This window comes from Rhipicephalus microplus, chromosome 10, assembly GCF_043290135.1.
Source record: "Rhipicephalus microplus isolate Deutch F79 chromosome 10, USDA_Rmic, whole genome shotgun sequence".
Lineage (NCBI taxonomy): Eukaryota > Metazoa > Arthropoda > Arachnida > Ixodida > Ixodidae > Rhipicephalus > Rhipicephalus microplus.
This window is the reverse complement of record NC_134709.1, coordinates 11,603,919-11,625,719: the sequence shown is the minus strand read 5'-3', so window position 1 is coordinate 11,625,719 and position 21,801 is coordinate 11,603,919. Positions and strand designations below refer to the sequence as shown.

The 21,801-nt window shown below is 46.3% G+C and overlaps 1 protein-coding gene across 1 annotated transcript in view; it reads left to right on the top strand.

Moving 5' to 3' along the window:
* Positions 1-20,629, top strand: part of LOC119181871 (osmotic avoidance abnormal protein 3) — a 54,773-nt gene extending 34,144 nt beyond the window's left edge. The window contains exons 2-14 of the mRNA XM_075876008.1: positions 300-381; positions 1,987-2,142; positions 5,453-5,729; positions 7,205-7,432; positions 8,222-8,614; positions 9,485-9,528; positions 9,621-9,892; positions 12,934-13,049; positions 14,574-14,683; positions 14,767-15,031; positions 16,526-16,614; positions 16,757-16,826; positions 19,999-20,629. Coding sequence (XP_075732123.1) covers positions 307-381; positions 1,987-2,142; positions 5,453-5,729; positions 7,205-7,432; positions 8,222-8,614; positions 9,485-9,528; positions 9,621-9,892; positions 12,934-13,049; positions 14,574-14,683; positions 14,767-15,031; positions 16,526-16,614; positions 16,757-16,826; positions 19,999-20,303 — 2,400 coding nt within the window. The 5' untranslated portion in view covers positions 300-306 and the 3' untranslated portion in view covers positions 20,304-20,629. The remainder of the gene's footprint in view (positions 1-299; positions 382-1,986; positions 2,143-5,452; positions 5,730-7,204; positions 7,433-8,221; positions 8,615-9,484; positions 9,529-9,620; positions 9,893-12,933; positions 13,050-14,573; positions 14,684-14,766; positions 15,032-16,525; positions 16,615-16,756; positions 16,827-19,998) is intronic.
* The last annotated feature ends 1,172 nt before the right edge of the window (positions 20,630-21,801 follow it).

Below are 21,801 nucleotides of genomic sequence, written 5' to 3'. Positions count from 1 at the left end.
TAAAGCTTGAATCAGCGCTTGTCTTTCATCATTTATTCTGTATTAATGGTGACTTACATAAACATAAACCTCATGGTTGCCACTTTACGTATGTCTTTTGTTGTTGTTGTTGCTGTTGTTGTTGTTGTTGCTGTTGTTGCTGTTGTTGTTGTTGTTGTTGTTGTTGCTGCTGCTGTTGTTGTTGTTGTCGTCCCGCTTGGTATCTCCAAGCACAGTAGTAAAACAGGACCGTTCTGTCAACTCTCCATGCAACCGACGAGTGTCGCTCACGATCCTTTGATTGTTCCTTCTGTTTTCAGGGCAGCCATGACGCAAGAAAGCGTGAAGGTCGTGGTGCGCTGCAGGCCGATGAATGCCAAGGAGCGAGAACAGAAATGCCAGGTGAATTTTTTCATTCATTATTAATGTAGACCGCAGAAATCAGCCTTGTAAGATTTCTCACGTGTCTGAAACTGCTGACTTGTTTCAAATATTTGATTAGGATCGTGCATTCTATAGTCTCGGTTACGTGCACTTCCCGTAACTTTATAAATATTTTTTTCTCAAGTTGCTGCGTTCGAAGTTGTCTTAGATCTGTGCCGCTGTAATAAAGGAATATTCAACTAGACTGGGTAATTAAAATGAAAGCTTGATCAGAATGTTTAATTAACATGTGTTCTCTATGTTTACGGCATTTCTGAACTCATTTTCTGAATCAGTCTGTGCACACAGAATTCGAATTATACGTTTTTCATCCTTCTTTGATGTGCTTTACGTTAATAATAATAAACGTTAATAATAATAATAATAATAATAATAATAATAATAATAATAATAATAATAATAATAATAATAATAATAATAATAATAATAATAATAATAATAATAATAATTAATTGTTACAAATTATCTATGCATTACATATCGCATAGGTAAGTTGTTCTCACCTTAAGCCGGCGTTTGACCTACTGCACTAAATTATATTGGAAAAATGCTGCGCAGTAGGATATTATTAGAAACTCTACAGCGTACTTTGGGTGTTCGCTTGGGTTGTGACTCCTTTAGCGCACAAGGCATGATGCTTTCTATATGTGGGCAACAACGCTCTAAGCTGCTTTTTTATGTACGCTTTAATTTGAGGTCAGCCTTCAGTTAATTTAACGTTATTGACGTGCCCATAAAGCGTGTCAAATATCTTGTTGCCCAGTAACTCAAAAGTATTATGCTGTGCATCGTACGTAACCTGCCTTCGTGGCTTTAAGCCTGCTTATTCATGAATCAGTTGGTGAAAAAAAAAAATCCACGCATCTCTACGGAGTGAACCATGACGAGTGAGCGAAGCTCTACGTACCGTATGGGTTTCTCCATATAATGTAATTTGTGTGAAATGTAGTGACGTACTCGCTCACGGTCAACGCTGATTTCTCGCTCACAACCAATGAAGCCAGTGCCGATGCCGACAGCGACATCGGTATGTCGGCGAAACGAGTTGTTTCACGTTATCGTGTTAAAATGCCGGAATTGGAACTCTCGCAGCTTCTTCGCAGTAAATGTTAAGCCTGTGTTAAGGCGCAATTTACCTAAAAAAAGCTCTTTCGTATGACGCCTCATTAAGGATAATTAAACTGTTTCTTTTTTGCTAATGTGTATGCTAGGTAATTATAAAATAAATAGATTGATGTTTGCGGCTTAAGTAATGCAACCAGAAAAAAGTATTTTTAACGTGTCTTATCGCAAAGTTCGTCGGGACCTTGAGGCTTCTTGAGTAGAACAGTAACACAAAGAGGCACTCTGAGCAGCGTCAGTCCGCAACAAAAACACGCGTCTTAAACTCATAGGAATGGTGAGCAAATCGCTGCATTTTCATCGCTGCGAGCTAATGTTTTGTCGTGCCCATGGTAAGATGGCGAACGTCCTGCTTCACTTCGGGACCTAACCACCGCTCCAGCAATTTTTCAAAGACCTGCTCGTTCTGAATACATAGAGATGGCATGCAACGTCACGCAGAACGTGGTGCGCATCGACTGCGCGGCCGGCCAGTGCACGCTGACCAACCCGGCTGACCGGTCGGCACCGGCCAAGACTTTCTGCTTCGATGGGGCGTACGACTGCAACTCGACCACCGAGCAGATATACGACGACATCGTGTACCCCATCGTCGAGGCAAGTGGCCCTGCTCTCTAAGCGGGCTTGTCTGTGCACGTGAAAACTCGCAGGACCCCTTATACCATACAGTTTCCTATGATGAGTATCCCTTTAAGAACAATGTTTTTGGCCACTCTTTTTTTTCCGCGAGCCATAGGCGCTTGGAACGCCCTGCACCCCACCGTGTTGACACAGCCGACAGTTGATAAAATTGTTAATCGAGCGAGTGAAAGTGTGCTGAATTTTATTTAGCCGTGATTTCCTGAATCGATGATAACGCAAGTTTTAACTCTGTCTGTACAATTACGTCTTGTGCTTGTTTTTTGCTTGCCCCAACTTTCATCTGATTTTTTAACTCTGTCTGTACAATTACGTTTTTATTTGTTTTTTGCTTGCCCCAGTGATTCATCTTATGTTTATATTCATAAAGACTCTTTGCCTATCACTACGGCTAATTTTGCACAATGTATGAGATATTTGCTTGAAATTTCTAGTGCTTGCAACATGTATTTATAGTCTGTGTATTGCTTGTTTTTACAATGAACAATATGACACCACTCCTGTAACAATCCCTTCACGGGATTGTCAGTATTCTGAATAAAATAAATAAATACACTAGAGGGAACTCTGGCGCAAGTGTCTACTGGAGTTGCAGTGCACGGCGCTTCAGCGAGCATGGGTGTGATGGGTGGTACACACGGATTTGCCTAGTCTTCGTGCTTCTATAGCTTTGTTTGACTTCGCGTCGCGCTTGGAGATGCTTTGTCACGAAACGAAAATCAGTAAATGTTCAGCAGTTGCACTTCGCTCACCTTGATCTTTTCGGCTCACCATCTCAAATCGGCTCACGAAGGTTACAATGGTCCGTTCTTTCATTCGAAGCAAAACCAAAACACTGCAATAAACAAAGCCGCAGGTGCGATTCGAGGCCCGCAAGTACGAATACTAGGCAAATCCGTGTACTACTTATCATTCCCATGGTCGCTGAATAATTGCAGCGCCCGAGTTCACTTTATCTAATTTAAGCAAACTCTATGCGATTGACGACGTGATGGGATGACGTCGTGATGTGACACCACGTTGAGACCACAGTGACGTCATGGTGACGTCACAAACTTTAGGTGATCTGTGGGTTTATGGGGTGACGTAATCACATAACAATGATGTTCGGCATCACTCGTGCTGGCTTCAATAGTCACTTTTCGCTTTTCGATGAGACAGCAAAGGCTTTCGCCTTTAATAGGAGTTAAGCGCCAGTGGAATGACAGACGCCTACCGCGAAACGCTACGAAATGAAAGAAAGAATATGTCACAAAACTCTAACATCCGGAAACAGAGCGCTGTTCTGTCTATGTTTGTTCGTAATTGTAGTTCGATTCGTTCATTTTTTTTTGTTTAGGCAGCGTACAAGACTGTCTAAATATTGTTTCTGTCTCTCTCTTTGTTTGCAAAGTCCACTTGTCATTACATGGTTGTACATAGGAACTGAGCATGTATATATCTCAAAGGAAGTTCCAATGAGTTAGGTGTGGAGAGGTCAAAGCACAGACGGAATTATTGATTGAAAACGCTGATTTAAAAGTAAACGTTATTCTGTTTTTTGTGTTTATACATTAGGTAATATAATATATTGATTAGTAAATAATAATAATATATTCATTTTAATGACTAAGTTTATACCTTAAATTTAGCCATTAATAATATTTTGCGAGTCCATAGAGAGGCTTAACTGGATGGGTGGTACTGTCAGGACAGTTCAGTAATAATTAAATTGTAGTCTTCGATGCAGCATTCCTGTGATAGTGATGTGAGGATGATAGTCCCATTTCTTGAAAAGTTGTCCAAAAAAGAGCAGCAGGCAAGCTTTGACACCGTGTCAGCATGGGATATGTAGAGGGTTCTTAAGAAAGAGATTCTGTCAGTCACTCGCATCCTACACACGTTGGTGTAACGACATTGTTGCTTCGTGGCAAGACACTTTAACAATAAAAAACAATATAGATAATTTACGACGTGCGCATGAATTCTATTTGCATTCTGTATACGCAGGCTAAACGTGTGCTGACTAAATTGACGTGGTTTTGAATGCGCCCGCACACATTTCAAACGCCCTCCGCACGTTGGCTTTTTTGCAGTAACAGGCATTATGAGGAGGAGCCAACTTTTCTCATTTACCGGTGGCGAGGTCAAGCAGTGTAGGCCGTTGCGTCTATAAGAATCCTGGGCGTATATGCTGGAACTTCTTTCGAGAAACGGCAGTCTTTTAAATACTTTTTTTTCAATATGTGCGCTATTGTAGTTGATTGGCTGTGCGTTGCTATTTTAGTTACGGAGACGCAATTTAAATTCAGATGCAGGGGGCTTCATGTGATCAAGTACCGTTCCGTTTAGGTAGATAACAATTTCGTCGTTTGCAAGTTGAAGGAAACACCGGAAAAGCAGGACGTTGTCATAAGCGTAGTGATCTATGGTATAGTATAGTATAATGAGGTATATTATGGTATATCAAGCAGTGAGAAAGAAAAGCGATGGCGAGATGGAGGGACGCGTGGAGAAAGGGTAGGGGAGTAAAGCAACAAGGTGAGGCAGAGAAGCGAGCATGAGGAGTCGGGGAGAGGTCAAACGCATAGCATAGCCATCTGTCATTTTTCAGCAGCGTGTGACGTTGAGCTAGTTGGTGCATAGCTTAATAAAATATTTGGGGCGCCATTGTGACAAGCAAGAAAAGAAAGAGAGAGAAGACAGGACAGTGCGCCAGACTTTCAGCTCGTGTATTTTCCTCACATAACTCAAACATATATGCTTCCAGATATGCGCACACGGTGGTGAATGCGTCAGTGTCCCCGTCGATCAGTATGCACAAGAAGGAATGCCTATCCCTATAGCGCCATGCGATAGTTTTTTTTCTGTGTGTTTTTTGTTTGTTCAATGTGTAAGTCGATTGGGCTGTGCCCCCTCTTTGCGCGATTATCTTTAAGCATAAATATTTGGGTGATGTGAAGAAAATAAACAAGTTGAAACACCGGAGCCATATCCCGTCTTCTCCCTTTTTTCTTGCTTGTCTCGATTGCTCCACAACTATTTTATTAATCTACTATGATGTTACCAATCTGATTTCATGATTCACTAGGCGCAACGCAACACGACACGGACTGTGAAAAATACACATACTCAGTAGCTGTAGTGTTGCACTACGCTATTCGAATCGTAAATCGCACCCGACTATCCCGGTGACGTGCCCCATAGCGGAAAGTAGTTCGACGACTTCTCCTGTCTGGGCTCAACGTATAGGGTGATCCACAGTTGGCGGCGGTCCCTTGACACGCAGAGCGTGAGCGAGGGCTACAACGGCACGGTGTTCGCGTACGGCCAGACGGGCTGCGGCAAGTCGTTCTCGATGCAAGGTGCGCCCCAGCAGAAGGGCATCATCCCGCGCTCCTTCGAGCACGTGTTCGAGGCCATCGCCGCGGCCGACTCGTCCAAGTACCTGGTTCACGCGTCCTACCTCGAGATCTACAACGAGGACGTGCGAGACCTGCTGGCCGAGGACACGCGCAAGAGGCTCGACCTCAAGGAGCATCCCGACAAGGGCGTCTACGTGCCCGGTAAGCGTGATCTTGAGTGGCGAACGAAACTCAAGAACCAAGACACGTGCAATGAGCTGGCTACATATTACATGCCTGACTGGGAAACTCCCCATGACGTCAGGCATTTGTTATTGAAGAAATGATTTGTCTCAAGATGTAAGGGCTCCTACATGCGCAGTAAACACTTCGTGGCGTCGTATTGCCGGGCCTAAATACCTTGAGGGAGCGCTTATTTTTGCCGTAATAAATGAGGAAAATAGCCCCGTCGCGGTGGTCTAGTGGCTAAGGTACTCGGCTGCTGACCCGCCGGTCGCGGGATCGAATCCCGGCTGCGGCGGCTCCATTTCCGATGGACGCGGAAATGCTGCAGGCTCGTGTACTCAGATTTGGGTGCACGTTAAAGAACCCCAGGTGGTCGAAATTTCCGGAGCCCTCCCCTACTGCGTCTCTCATAATCATATGGTGGTTTTAGGACGTTAAACTCCACATATAAATCAAAATGAGGAAAATACACAATTAAGCATAAAATTCAAGAAAAAATAAATGAAATTCATCCAGCGCGGTAAACACCAAGCAGAACAGCTGAAAACGAGCTCTTCCCAAACAAATATACAGTGATACATGAAACTTATTTTGTTTCAAAGCCCTGTCGCTGAGCGCGAGACGTGAGCGTACATATAATTTTATACATGCTAACAGCCCGTGTTTGCTGAACGCGTGGCTCATACCATCTATGTTTGCCGTGTCACAATCTTCATACACTACTTCGTGCTTCACGTACTTTTGTTTTAAAGGAATACGTTCCCTCTTTGCGCCTTTCACGCATTGGAGATGCCATATCCACACATGACAATCGCATCTACAAATGTTGGTTCAGGTGTGTTATGTGCGACTTTGGTTATAAATTATCTTGTATATCGAACCACATGCGGTTCATAATTTTTTTTTACCACAAGGTTTGGCTGTATGGTTGGAAAGATTAAAAAAGAGCCGTAACTTGAAGAACCACTGTGCATCTATGCGTTGCTTAGATTAAACGGGGGTTATATATAGAGTGCCTTACAGAGCATGCAAATTAGGATCAACGAACCATGCGCCAAAATAAATAAAAATAATAACTCATGCAGCAGCAATCGAGTCCCGCGGTTCGGTGAAATGTTTCGGCAGAAGCAAGAACGAACAGGGACGGCTTGCCACGGAAGCGTACCACTTAAAGAAAAAAAGATGATGTTATTGATACTTCTCTTACTTTGAACCCATCTGAATGTGAATTCATGCGTGCGCATTTTCGCTCATCATTTTTAATGTTACGTATGCAATATGTGTTTTTTTTTCTACGTGCACGCGTTCGGTTAGACGGTTCTGGCATTTATGTGCGCTGTCTGTCACACGGGAAATGAACTAGTTGTTTAGTGAGCACTCGTGTCAGTCTCGTTCTACTCTTTGCGTATCTGAACTGGTCGGTCGTCTCTGAGACAAGATGCGCGTCGCAGGACTTTCCCTGGTGCCGGTGCACGGCGTGTCCTCGTGCGAGTCCGTGATGGAGCGCGGCTGGCGCAACCGCTCGGTGGGCGCGACGCTCATGAACGCCGACTCGTCGCGGAGCCACTCCATCTTCACCATCCACCTGGAACAGATGGAGCTCAACGCGCGCAACAACATACGCACGGGCAAGCTCAACCTCGTCGACCTGGCTGGCAGCGAGCGACAGGCCAAGACAGGTGAGCGTGAGGATGACACTGCGCGGAAAACACCTCGCTCGTGACGCTTTCGCAGATCTCGGCGTTTTTTTTTTTGGTTTGCACATAGTAAGGCTTACATACTCGGTTACAACATAAGCGAAGAATGAAGTCAGTTCCGCCGCATGTGAAAGGGGTAGGAATTGCGGAGCATTAATTTGGCTCTACCACTTGCATTTATCTGCTTTTTTTGATGCTTTGACTTCCTTTTTTTTCGTCTATGTGCTTTTGTCTGTCGTCATAGAGGTTCGCGCTATAGCAGTTTGAATATTGCCACATTCCCTCTTCAAGTTTTGTTATCGCCCCGTTTCACTGTCAGTATATCTCAGCGCAAACCGCGTCTGCCGTGTTCCAGAAGCTTCAGGACTGCAGAGTATCGCTTCGTCAAGATTACGCCCACTTCGCGAACATTACAGATTATTCTGGAACCCACGTGGCCACTAGCGATAACGCTATAATTTTTATGGCACCTGTATAAATGCCGACGCGCTTCACCGCTTGACAGTTGATCGACGGCCCTGTATAAATGCCGACGCGCTTCACCGCTTGACAGCTGATCGACGGCCGACTCGCTGTTCGCCGCTATCAGTGCCAGTGTATTGCTCTAATCTGTCTTTTACTTTTATGTGGCCACAAGTTAGGCCGAATAAACAATTTAATCGGAACCACCAGTCTGCTTTCTTCGTCTGCGCCTCGACCCCGGGACAATATACTCAAACTGTAGCCCGAACACGCACTTTGCCATAAACGAACCTGGCGACCACGCTGCAGGCGCCAGCGGTGAGCGCCTGCGGGAGGCGACCAAGATCAACCTGTCGCTCTCGGCGCTGGGCAACGTCATTTCGGCGCTGGTGGACGGCCGCAGCAAGCACATCCCGTACCGGGACTCCAAGCTGACGCGGCTGCTGCAGGACTCCCTGGGCGGCAACACGCGCACCCTGATGCTGGCCTGCATCTCGCCGGCCGACGTCAACTACGACGAGACGCTGAGCACGCTACGGTACGCCAGCCGCGCCAAGAACATCCAGAACCGGCCGTGCGTCAACGAGGACCCCAAGGACGCGCTGCTGCGCGAGTACCGCCAGGAGCTGGAGCGGCTCAAGCAGCTGCTCTCCGGGGGATCGTTCATGGCCACGCCGGCGGCGTCGTCTGCGACGCCCGAAGGTGAGTCTTTAGTCTTGGCCACGCTTCACGAGACTTGTGGGATAAGCTGAAAATTTACTGTGAGAGCGAAAAATTCAACAGTGGAGGTTTTTAGGCTTTGAATTCCAGCCCTGGTTGGGGACTTCTCGAAACTCGGCGCAGCTGTGCAAAGTGGATTGGAAGCGCAGGACGTATATAGTATACTATAGTAATAATAGTGGGTAGTAAAGAGAAGTGAGGGTATGGAGAATAAAAAAAAGGAGGAAAGGAAGGCCACCGGTACCACTGTTTTCTCAGTTTTCTAAGCACTAAGGTGTAGATGCCTCAATTTTTGAAGAAAGTTCTCTCTTTATTGAAATGAAGCCACGAAGTGCTTCCCACAATGGCCTGCCTTTGGTCCGCGAATATCCGGGAGGAAAAGATGGGAGGTAAACAGCTGTTATAATGGAACATGAGTGGCCTTCGACCACCATTATACTCGTAATTAAAAACGTGCTTGGTCATAACCTTTCTCTTCAAACAATGGGGGGCGGGGCAGGTCCGACTGAGTAAAGGTATGGAACAGACTGCGCTCCGTTATATGTGTTTACACCTATAACGACCAAAAATCAAATGAGTGATTAGGGGGCGTGGATGACCCCCTAATCACTAGCTGAATATATCTGTCGATGGCACACTGGACATAATAAACATTCGGACAAAACAGCTCAGATTAGTTCTGTACTCTGTCCGCTGTTCTGGAGGCATTTTTAATTTGCAAGTGCTCTCTCGCAATCCGGCACATCTCGCTCTCTACTCTAGCTCAAGCTTGTACATTAAGGAAATCAGACGCGACAACAATTCTTTAGAAAGCGCTTTACATTACAATATTATTTTTTACGTCCTTTGCAGAACGACCAGACAGTAACAGCGAAGTGGTGAACCAGCTAAAGAACGTGAGTTATCTTAAAGGTGGAGTCTTTTTGCGGACACGAGAGCGAAATGGGTGTGTTTTGTTTGTTTGCTTGTTTTTTGCGATGGTGAGCAGGACTACGAGGCTCAGATGACCGAGCTGCGCAACAAGTACCGCGAGGAGCAGGAGAGCCGTGCCCAGCTGATGATGGACGTGGAGAAGATGCGGAGCCTGTTTCAGATGAAGATGCAGAAGGTCGAGCAGAAGCACAGAGACGAGGAGATATCGCCAGAGGCGAGTAGGAAGATCATAATTCAAAATCGTCGCACGATATCTAATGCATCGGCTTTAGACGACTTGAAAGCAAACGCCATCTTCTGTTATCACCTCAACCTAATGCTCTTCAGGTTGAGGTTACACTTGATGATTTTGGCATTACTCGTGTTGGTGTCGTCACCAATGGTCTGTTTTTGCATTTCATGAAGAATCTACTACTTTCGCCTTAATAGCCTACTGGCGCGTGCTTGCCTCATCAGACGGACTGGAACACTTTTAAGGTTTTCCACAACACTGATGGTTTTAAGAATTTCCTTCGTGAAAGCGAGCGCATTTCCATGGCGATAATGGAGCGTCGTTGAGTCGTCTTTCACTGGAATGTAGGAAGAGATAAGTACGTTATGAAACCTCTCGTCATCAGTGTCAATGCCATATGCGTTGAGTGTGATAATCATAGTTAATCGACTACAGTGTTAATGTATTCATAGACGGCCAAACAAGTTGTACGAGTGGAACCTCCGTTGCTGTTTGCTCGATGCTTTGCACTCTTAGTTAAAACGTTTCCTTTCTTGTTCGTAGGTGAACAACAACCATCTAAAGGTCGAAGAGCCGCAGACTGGGCGCTGGGCCGAGCCAGTCGTTACTCCCGAAAACCCCGAGATCCGCGCTCCCAACGCGTCGCCCTGCTTCGGAAACCAAGAGTGAGCACGATGCCCCGTTTTTAAGGATGGTAACCCCGGGCGGTTGTATTAGTGATGTAGTATCGACACGGTGAAATCTTTCCGCCGAAAGAAGTGTTCAGTTTTGCTCGTAATTAGTCTCGGTAGCCGGGCGTTTTAACCGTGAGTGTCGGCAGGATTTTGTCATGGGGAGTGCAAACCCGTGTTGCATCGCTGGTGGGAGAGGGGGGAGCGCCGGTGTAGCTTGAAGGGGGTGGGGAGAGAAGTGCTTCTTTACTGCGCTTCTGACGCCCATGGTTTTGACAGCTGACGTTATCAAGCCACTCTGTTTCACTGAAGTGGTTCTAATAGAGGGAAAAGAAGAGAAAAGCGAGGCCCGTAAGTGTCTGCATCAGGGTGCGACACCTCAACAGTAGCTCACAAGGGATGGGGTGAGGATGGATTAAAAGGATAGGAATAAAGGTGTAGAGAGAGAAAAAGAGAGATGCGCTAAGCCAGCGAGTGAGGACATATGAGGGGATAGGAGAGATAGGTAAGATGGAAACACGGTCACAGGAGTCCGAGGATGGGGCACCAAGTGCGAGAGCTCTTGTCGGCGTCAGGAGATGGCGTAGGGCAAGTCCAGTAGGTCACTCCGCCGCGATGGTATAGTGGCTAAGGTATTCGGCTGCTGACCTGCAGACCGCGGGATCGAATCCCGGCTGCGGCGGCTGCATTTCCTATAGAGGCGGATTGGGGGGAGGATTGAAAGAGTAAGGACAGGCAGGTTAGCCAGTTCTCAGACCGGCTGTTAGGCCCGTGTGCTCAGATTTGGGTGCACGTTAAAGAATCTCAGGTGGTCGAAATATCCGGAGCCCTCTACTACGGCGTCTCTCATAATCATATGGTGGTTTTGGGATGTTAAACCCCACATATCAATTAGTCACCGCTCTTTGTTTCATCGTCATGCTTACATTTATAAACAGGATGTGATCACGTGCGTTCTTTGACGAGTGCTTTTTTGTGGGCCGCATGTGTGATGTGAGTAATGCAAATGCTCTGCAACGGTTTAGTTCCCTACATGTTCCGTGCCTATAGGATATTCACTGATTGTTCACTTTATCTATTCGCAGGGATCAAGCGAGCCTGGTTCAGATGCAAGCGAGGGCTCTGGAAAGGCACGTACGAAGTGTTTCTGAAGCGTTTTATAGCTTACTTTCACACAGCGCTAGTGCATACAGCACGCTACCGCATTAAACCCTCTTTCGCGGGGAATAGACCGGCATGTTTTGTCTTCTTACGCTAACGTAATTTATGTTTCTGTATCTTCGACTCGCATTGTTACGCCCATTCGGGCAAAACCTGCTCTTATTTCCCGTTTTCATTCCCAATGTTTTTCAATGTTCTCGAGTGTACTGAGGAAAATAAGGAATGCATGGTCACGGCACCAACGCGGGAATGATTAGGATGCGCATCTCTGAGACGTGAATCAAGTTGTTATCATATTAGTTCGATGAACTAGAAGCGCGCAGGAATAGACAACGGATGAGAAAACTATACATCGCCGGTCAAAAAAGAACTGGCTGCTCCGTTTTGGTTGAAGGAAAAAAACTAACTTCATTTCTATAAAGATTCCCGTTGCCGAGTGAGGTCGTGAGAATACAAGGTTGCCAGTTGGCGAAAAGAAAAAAGAGGCTGAACTTGGCAGTTTCTTCAACGGGTGAGGAAGAACCGCACAACACGAGCGTTGGAAAATTCGTAAACGGTGGGTGTGCCCGAGAAGCGTACTTGACTTCCTCCCGGCCGTTTAGTCTTCTTATTCAGTTTTAGCCTTCAAGAAGATAATTCAGCTTGTCGAAACGTTGGCTAAGCACACTAGCGCTGTTTACAAATTTTCCATCACAAGCTTTCATCTTCCCCCTGACTTTTTCGGACAACACGAGCGTGTAGTTCGTCCTCGTTCGTTGTCCATTCCCGAGCTCCCAATTCGCTGAACGAACATGAACCACCAACTAGCCCACGTGTCGATCCTTTCGCAAGTAACAAGTTGCTCTTTTTTCCCGCAGTCCTTTGCAGCCTACAGACACCAGACCAGTCCCAATAGCCGGACTAGTCCTAATAGCCAGACCTGTCCTAATATCCAGACCAGTCCTAATTGCCAGACAGGTCCTAATTGCCAGACCAGTACTAATAGTCTGGCAATTATCTCGAACGGAGAACTCAGTCCAAGTTGTCGAAATCGTGGTTCGTTGCAGATTGCATCGTATGTGGATGTACGGGTTTCCTCCTCCCAAGTCGCCCCTGTGGGCTCCCTCAAAACTTGGGACAGAGTCGTCATAAACCCCATAACAATTGAAGAAAAACATAACTCCATAACGATTGAGAGAAACAATTGGCCATCGTTTCCTGGGTCGAACGAGTCGCTTCCCGCGTGGAGCCACCTTGAGGCACAGGACGATTGACGTTTTAGTCAAGGGAAGACAGTAGCACGATTTGCCTATTTTTGCTTGCAGGTTGCGTGAGTTGCAAGGCAGGATGCTGGGCGGCGAGAAGAAACACGACGCTGAGCTGAAGGCGAAGCGCGCCAAGAGGAAAAGCATGGCCGAGAAGAGGATACGTGCGTTGGCAGGTGCGTGATATGGCTGTCCGCTTTAGACTTGGAGAAAAATAATACAAAAAAATCAAGCAGGAAATGTACGAGTTATGTAAAAAAACAAAACATACGAAGCAGTTGTTACTGAAGCTATGTATGGGGGAGTTCTTAAAGTAAACATAAATGTACGATAGAAGTTTTGTGTATGCATGGTGCCGCCGTAGTGGTCTAGTGGTAACAGAACTCGACTGCTGATTCGAAGGTCTAGGGATCGAATCCCGGTTGTGGGGTGCCATTTTCGATGGAGGCGAAAACGTTTGAGGCCTGTGTATTCAGATTTAGGTGTACGTTAAAGAACCCCGGAGCCTTCTACTACGACGTTTCTCGGAATCATATCGTGGGTTTGGACGTTAAACCCCATATACTGTCATTGCTGTGCATGCATACCTATGCGCATGCGCATATACCGTATTTGTATTATGTACCTTTCTGCGCTGGAGTTATTGCACTATGAGCTTTTTTTAATTATTTAACTACATTTTAAAAAGAAACTGGCAGCACCAATATTCTTGCATTGAAATATTTTTCTTGAAAATTTGTTCAATTCATTTCAACTTCAACCGGTTTTTTAAGCTTCTAATGATGGCACTCGAAAGGCTGTTTCTCAACAGGCCGAGGTCACGTCACCCGAGCATCAGCGTGACGAATCACGTTATTGGTAGAGCAACACGTCACTTCGGGCTCTCTTTCTAGCAGCAGTGACGCTGGCAAAAGTAGTGAGAACAGCGAAGTATCAAAACATAGCACCCTTCCTCTAAAGGGAGGCGGGTCAATCACAGACACTATTGGAATAGTTATACATGTGCATTGCAGGCAGAGCCTTCGATTTCACTCTTATCATGTGGTGGTGGTGGTGGTGTGATGTCTTACGTCACATTACTACCCAAGTCACGTGACCGTGAGATACTAGTAGATAAACAAAGGCAGGAAAGTTAGCCAGGCTTTGGCCTGGTTGGCTACCCTACACATGGGATTGGGTAAATGGCATAACAGGTGCGGTAGAGAAGAAATAACAAAAAAAGAAAAAAGAAGAACCGAGCTGCCGTAAATACTCCCCCGGATAATGCTTTGTGGTGTAGGATCGGGCGAAGTGACAGAGATGACATAGGAGAGGCTGCTGTGGCTGTAGTGAACAGGTTGCTAGAAGTCGTACTGGTGCCTCATATAGTTTTGACCTACAAGTCGTAACAATAGTAATCATTGTTGGGGATCTATGTCCCAAAACTACAATGTGATCACGAGTGACGCCATCGTGCAGTGCTCCGGACGTTTAGACCACCTGTTTTTTTTTTTTTAACGTTCACCTAAATCTAACCACTTGGACCTCTGCCGTTTTGCCCCCATCAAAAGGCGGCCACCACATCCGCGATTCGATACAGTGACTTTCAAGTCGGCAATTTGAACCTCAAGTATTCAAGCAGTGCATTTCGGAAAAGTGGCAGCGCATCTAAGAGGACTGTGGGAATGAGCCTGTCTATATTGGCGTGCTTCTTTTGGCAGAGGCTTTGGCCAAAGTGGACGATGAAGAGCGCACATTGCTGCCAGATTACGACGACATCAACGAGGAGCTCAAGGTCAAATCCTCGTTGATACGAAAGGCGAAGCGAAAGGCAAGTGTGGTTGCACAATCAATCAATCAATCAATCAATCAATCAATCAATCGCTACTAGGTTTGGCTTTTGCCATTTCGCAGATCCAGACGCTGGAGCAGGAGGTGCGCGACCTCCAGCGGGAGTTCGAGAGCGAGCGCACCGACTACCTGGAGACCGTCCGGCGACAGGACCAGCAGCTGCGGCTCCTCTCGCAGATCCTGGACAAGGTGCAGCCGTGCATCCGCCGAGACTCCAACTACGCCGACCTGGAGGCCGTCAAGGCACAGAGCGTGTGGGACCAGGACGGGCAGCGCTGGAGGCTGCCCGAGTTCACCGTGCAGCAGACAAAATTGCCACCCGCGGCCGGTATGGGACCCTGTTGCGCCAGACTATACTAATACAGCAAGTGCAACGCTGTGGAATCTAGCGAGACTTATGCAGTAGATGCATTCGCTCAGAAATATAGTCGATGCTTTTACCACCCGTAAGGTTTTTTTTGTTTTTTTTTTCAGACCGGGTAACAAATGAGAAAGTTTCGTGTCTCATAAGTAAAGCGATTACGTTATCTATGCGGTTGTCAATAGGTTCTTCTGGTTCGTTTAACGTCCTTGAGATAGAAACATATACATAAATAACTGGTAGAAAAATATACACGAAATTAAATAAAGAAAAAGAAACTGAGAACAACCGGGAAAGAAAAAAATAGACAGAGAAGGAAAGAAAGCGAAAACCGAGGAGAAGCAAAGAAGGCTGTGCAGTCTTTCCCTTTCTTTATGCTTGGCACCACTTGTGCAAAGCTGCATTCTTTTTTTTTAGAATACTAGACTACAACACGAGTCACTCAACAAAATTATGTTCACTGCGCCTTGTAGAGACTGATTTCGACAGTCTTCATTTTCTGCTCCTTTGTCTTACATTTGCCGAATTCTTCGCAATATCGTAATTCGTAGAAAGAACGAAGTACTGACCGCGCTTGTAACTTTGATAAATACTGGAAGTGACTGCGTCAGAAAACATTAAATTCATTCATTTTATTCGGCTGTGCAGTTGTAAAAAGACGGAAAAAAAAGAAAAAAAGCCACGCCTGGGCTAAACTCGGAGCACAGTCACGGTGACTTCAAATTTTTTTATCCCGTTGTAAGCCCCTCTGAAGCGGTTTCTGCAGGTACAGTTGCAAGGTACCCACTACGCAGTAAATCACAATTTTCCGAAGTATTAAAGGTACCCGCAACGGCATTATTGTTGATTCTGCGTAGAAGCGGGGTACCCGCTATGTAGTAAGTCATAATTTTTTGGAGTAGGAAAAAACCAACCATGGCATTACTGACCATTCTGCGTAGAAGCGAGGTACACGCTACGCAGTAAATAATAATTTTTCGAAGTAGGAAAGGTACCCGCTGCGGCAATATTGTTCATTGTGCGTAGAAGCGAGGTACCCGCTACAGTTTTGTTAGGCATTATGCGCACTTTGTTGGGGCTGTGGCTGATTTTGAGGAAGAACCATAGCTGAGCCTTCTGTAGTTTGTGGGAAGCTTTAACCCATCCACTTTTTATGGTCTCACGATTGTATTATCTCTGGTGTAACATTCCTGCTCTATTACACTATATTACATCTATTAACGAGATTACTTGTCAGAAAGGACACTTTTATGTGGTGTTTTGTGAAGGAGTTTTCAGCACAAGTGTTCATTGCGAGGGAAAAATGTCGCTGCCACGCAGGGGGGCATGGATTCAAATCTCCTTCGAACTTGCAAGAAAAAAGGCGCAATAGATCTTGAACAGGACTTGCGGTGTTTCTTCTTTTGTACTTACACTGCCGAAAGAAGTTTAAACATTTGACATCGCCCTCTTAATTTGCAGGCATCCAGCCAGGAGGCAGGGTGGCACAGAATATCGGTGACACACCGAGCCTCACAGGCAGCACGTTTGAAACAAGCACACACAAAAATGTGAGTGGCCTGTTTGTTCTGTTCCAGCATACCCGGTATTCGAAATAAGCTCGGAAGACACATTTAGCTTACGCAAGCTTTCTGTCCACCGCCATAGAACCTCCGACAACGATTAACCTCCTTTTCATTTTTTTTTCTACAGAAACCTAATTTTGGGAGCGACTTTGTGAACAGCATCTTGAAGAAGCCTCACCGGCAGGAGGAATTGCTCAGTACGTATTGCACTTACATCACGCTGGCCGGAGTCCAAGATGTGCGCAGTTCTAGCAAACAATGAAAATGGTTGGTTACCACCAAGACACGCAACGCGTTCAAGAGAAATCCACCTATTCACGATGAAACAAGCGCTAAAAATTACACACTCTCAGAGAGGAAGGACAACAGACGAGCTTCTCTGAGTGTGTGTAACTTTTGGTGCTTGTTTGTTTCATCATGAGCCTTTACCAACACGCCCAACTGGCAGTCTTCCTAAAAAATTCAAATATTTAGAAAATTTCTAACTTGCTCATTTATGGCGAAACAGCGCCCGCCACGGTGCATCAGTGGTGCTCGGTGGCTGACCTGATGGTCGCGGGTTCGTCTCTAGCGTTTCGGTGGATGTGAACTGGTAGACGCCCCCCATGTACTGTGCGATGTCAGTGCACGATAACAAACACCAGGTGGCGTAAAATTTTTGGATCCCTCTACTGTGGCGTCCCTCTTGATGACGTCGTGGTTTAGGGACGTAAAGTCCTAAATATTATCTCGGCGAAACAGCGCCGCAACGCACCGTCTCGCCGTGATGCGCACAAGGACGGACAGGAGCGACTCTCGCCGTCAATCACTGTCAACTATTTCTTCAATAGGAATGACGGTATAAGGTAAAATGCAGAGCGCAACAAAAGAGTAACAAAAGGAGGCGCAACGCTCTCTCGATGACTCTGCCGGTCAGCACGGGAATCTTTAGGGTTTTGATCTATACAGGTGTTATACCTGATGCTAAACATGACGTAATCACTGTAAGCCTTAAAACAGTCACTACTAGGCAGCCTAAGAAACACAAGGTAATGCATGTTAGCATTGTTGCTTCTTTTTTTTTTGGTTGTCGGCTTCCCGCATCTCTTGCTATTTTTGATAAAGAGTATACAACTGATAGCACTTTTCCCGATTGTCCCACCGTTGGTGCGGCAAACCCTATTGTTGACGCCGCTACTTGTATTTGCTTCTCGCGTCTAACAGCGAAGGAGAAAACGAGAAAGTAAAGCGTTGCACAGAAATAGTGAATAAGAGAGAAATAGAGGAACAGAAATGCAGAAAAAAATGGAACAAGGAGGACATCAACGAAAGAGATACAAAGAAATAGAGAGATAACAAAAGATGAAAAGAAAGAAAGCATTGCGCCGTCTAGCGACCAGGTACCGCACCGCATGACCAAGCCGCGCATGCGCGGTAGCTAAGCCACGACCGCCGAAAGAGACATCGCGTGCAACCTTACCCCCGTATTCACAAACGCTCCTCGACTCGACCTAATTTCACGCTTCACTTGAAAGAGTTGAGCACTGCGCCACCACTAGGCTGAAAATGACGCTGCGCTACTCAATAGTCGCAGCAGACTATCGCTGGTATACATTGACTTGCCGCACCTAGAGATGGCGCTCCCATCAGCTTATTCAAGTGAAGGCGAAACGTTGAGGGGAGGGAGGTTCTAGATTACGGGGGTAAGCCTGACTGCGTACTTTCCAGGAGGAAGCCGCGCAGCTCGAAATCTAACGTGTCGGTCGACGGGGATTACGAGCGACGACGGGCTTAGCAGGACTTAAACCGAGTCCGAGCTTAGCGCGACTTAGTGCGAACTGCCCGCATTTTTATCCCTCTGGCTTATCAGGCTTTCGCGGTCTTGGTTAGAATGGTGCTTTTGGCGTCGTGAATGGGTAATTTATCTACACGAAAAAAAAAAAGCGTTTTACTCTTTAGCGTTCCTCCGTGTTAACAGTGAAAGGGAAAACTATGCATAAGGGAGATCGGGGCTTCTAAATACTACCTAACTACCTAAGCTAACTAACTAATTGCCTACCTAACTAACAAAATAATTACCTACATAGCTAGATAATTAACTAAGTAACTAACGAAATAACTAAGGAACTAGTCAAATAATGAACTAACTAATCACAATAAAGAATTAACTAACTAATTATAACAACTAATAGTCACCTAGCTGTAACAACTAATTAACTGGCTAATTATATTAACTGGTAGCTAATTATAACAACTTATAGCTAAGTACAAAAATTAATTATCCAGGCGTGCGTTCTCGCTCTTTTTTAGCATGTATTGACATTTATACGACTACTCTTTCAAAATCATTGTACTTCCTTCAGACAGCCGCAGTTGGAGGACAAAATAGAGTTAACGTGTCTTGTTGAAAAGAGTCGGTTACGTGGCGTGTCGGGGCCCTCCGCGTCGACTTCCACGTTGTTTCCCATCTGCAACTGCCATTGGGCAGACGCGCAATACTCGCGAGCGCCTCTGGGCCCATATTCACGAAAATCACGGTGCAGAGCGCAAATCAGTAATGAAGCGGACTGACTCGTCATAAACTTGTCCACGAAGGGGAACACCTTGAAAACAGCGCGACAATGGCACGGACATGAGAAGACAGGAGGACAAACCACCGCGGTGAACTCGGAACTAACTTTTATTTGATAAAACAAGCACACTTATGTACCGACAACCAACCTGTCACCCATGGGATCACTACACGCATTACGTCAGATGGCAGCATGCTGAGTTCTGAAAGCCGTGAACAAGCGTGAAACAAATCAGTCACATCCACGTGAGCAGCCACAAAGGAAACATTCTGTAGATCACATCAGAAAGAGGAGTGAGGGTTGCATGAATCCTTCATACGTTGCCATGCACGACAGTGAGTACTGGTTCTTGGGATCTTCAGAGCCATATCATTCTTCTTTGTGGTTATTCAGCGTGGAAGTGATTAAAATTCGTGATTCCTGTTGTTGGTTTTTAAGGTTTCAAAGTGCTGCCTTCCGACGTCTCTTTCGAAGGCACATGGGTGACAGGTTGTGGTCACACAAGTGTGCCTGGATTTTCAAAATAAAATTTAGGTCTTCGCCGTAGTTGGTCCTCGTGTCACCTCTTGTGCAGTGTTGCTCTTGCGCTGTTTCCAAGGCGTTCAAGAACCCTGGTCGACTAGCCCAGCCGTCACTCCTTTTTACAAAAGAGAAGTTCTGCGAATTCGGTCTAAAGAACCCCAGGTGGTCTAAATTTCCGGAGCCCTCCACTACGGCGTCTCTCATAATCATATGGTGGTTTTGGGACGCTAAATCCCACAAATCAATCAATCAATCAATCAATCAATCTGCGAATCGGGTCCCTGGTTCCCCACAGATGGGATGCCGGATGCACCGAGCAACGGCGTGCGGGCGGCGTTCGGCGGCCTGGTCCGAGCCGGTCAGCTGGCTGCGAGGCTGCACCGTGGCGCGGCTGCCCAGATCCGCGCCACTCGTTCGTTGCCCACGACTGGCGTGGGCAAGCAGTACGCCTGGGCCACGTCGGGCAGCGACGAGGGAGAGGACAGCTTGCTTCCTCGCCGGCCTCTGCAGCTGGAGTCCCTCGACTTGGACAACCTGCGTCGAGAACCGCGCACCGCGAGCAGAATGCACGCCTCCGAGATGCTCGAGTGGCCCTCATGACAGTGGCGCGTCCCGCCGCGGGAGCGACCGCTGGCGCGGCTACCGCCCATCGGAGCGACGGACGAAATCAGCGCCGAATAGGGCGCTCACGATAGAAGGAATAGCTTCACGCAGCAGCATAACGGAATAGTTCAACGGTGAAGGCGGTAATGCGAACTAGTTTGTTGTCATCGCTGGGATTCCTTTTGGTATAGCGCAAGACATTAAAGGTGCAGACACAGAAGAGGGGGGTAAAGTGTGGGATTGGGCTACTTGGTAATGCATTATTGAACTTCTCGGCGCAAAAACTTCCGACAAGCAACACAAAAGACGAGGACGAGCGCAGACTTTCAACTAAATTTATTACTACCTTTTGACTTTTGACTCTTTTGATTTTGTCTCTTTTGACTTTTAGTTTCGTATTTTTGTTTTTGTGTTTTGTAAGCAATTGATCCTATCGTCTTTTTTTTTGTAACTTATATATGTGCGTCGTAGTAGTAATAAATTTAGTTGAAAGTCTGCGCTCGTCCTCGTTTTTGTGTTACTTGTCAGAAGTTTTTGCGCTGAGAAGTTCAACAACAGGAGAGGGCACATAAACATGACTATAACGCTCGTCCTGTTCATGTGTCCTGTCCTGTCTCTGCGCCTTTAATTTTTTTTTTGCGCCACTAAAATCAGTGCCGGTATTTCTATTGTATCACGGGCTGCAACTTCCGAGATCCGTTCTTTTCGGTATTCCGCGTGGGCCAATAGCACTCCCGTCTTGGTCCAAATCTTCCGGGCCATGCTCCACTGTGCTTTCGCGTTCAACGGCTGGGCGTGCGAACGTCGACATCAATGAGAATTCGAGGCACCGCAAAAACCAGACACCACCACAGCGTTTGTGCAAGCTCGATTCTTCTTTTGTGTACGTGTTTGCACTCCCGGTATTTTAGCACGGAAACCTAGCCGATCTCTCTGCTGTTCTACACTGCGCTTGTTTGTTTCTTGCGTGAAGCAGCGAAAGCGGCGACGATTTCAGACTGCGTGATTAGCGAGTTTAAGTACTGCGTACGTGCTTACGTAACGCAGCTGCGTTCTGCACAGTGCAGATGAGCAGAAGCTGTGCGTATGCGCTCTTCGCGAAACGCAGCGTTCTTACGTACGCAACACCGTTGCAGATGCAACGGACGCAGCACTAAGCTTTGTTTTCGGATCTTTTTAGCCGTGGAAAGGGCGAATTTATTGGCGTCTAATTATATTTTGCGTCGTCGTACATTTCGCTGTCGATTCGCTTATATGTTGTTTTTTTTTCGAGTATAGTATGACCGCCATGTTTTCGGAAAAACCGGAGCTCACCGTCTACTCCGCGCATTACTAAGTTTGTTCAGCGTCATTTAGGATAATTTTTGCGTACTCGTCATTTTGACTTGAAGTGTGGCAGCTTGGGCTAGTTGGTATGACATCACGATAGTTATAGCGCGAGAACAAAACGACGACACAAAGACAAGAAGGACACGAAAGACACGAGCGCTCGTGT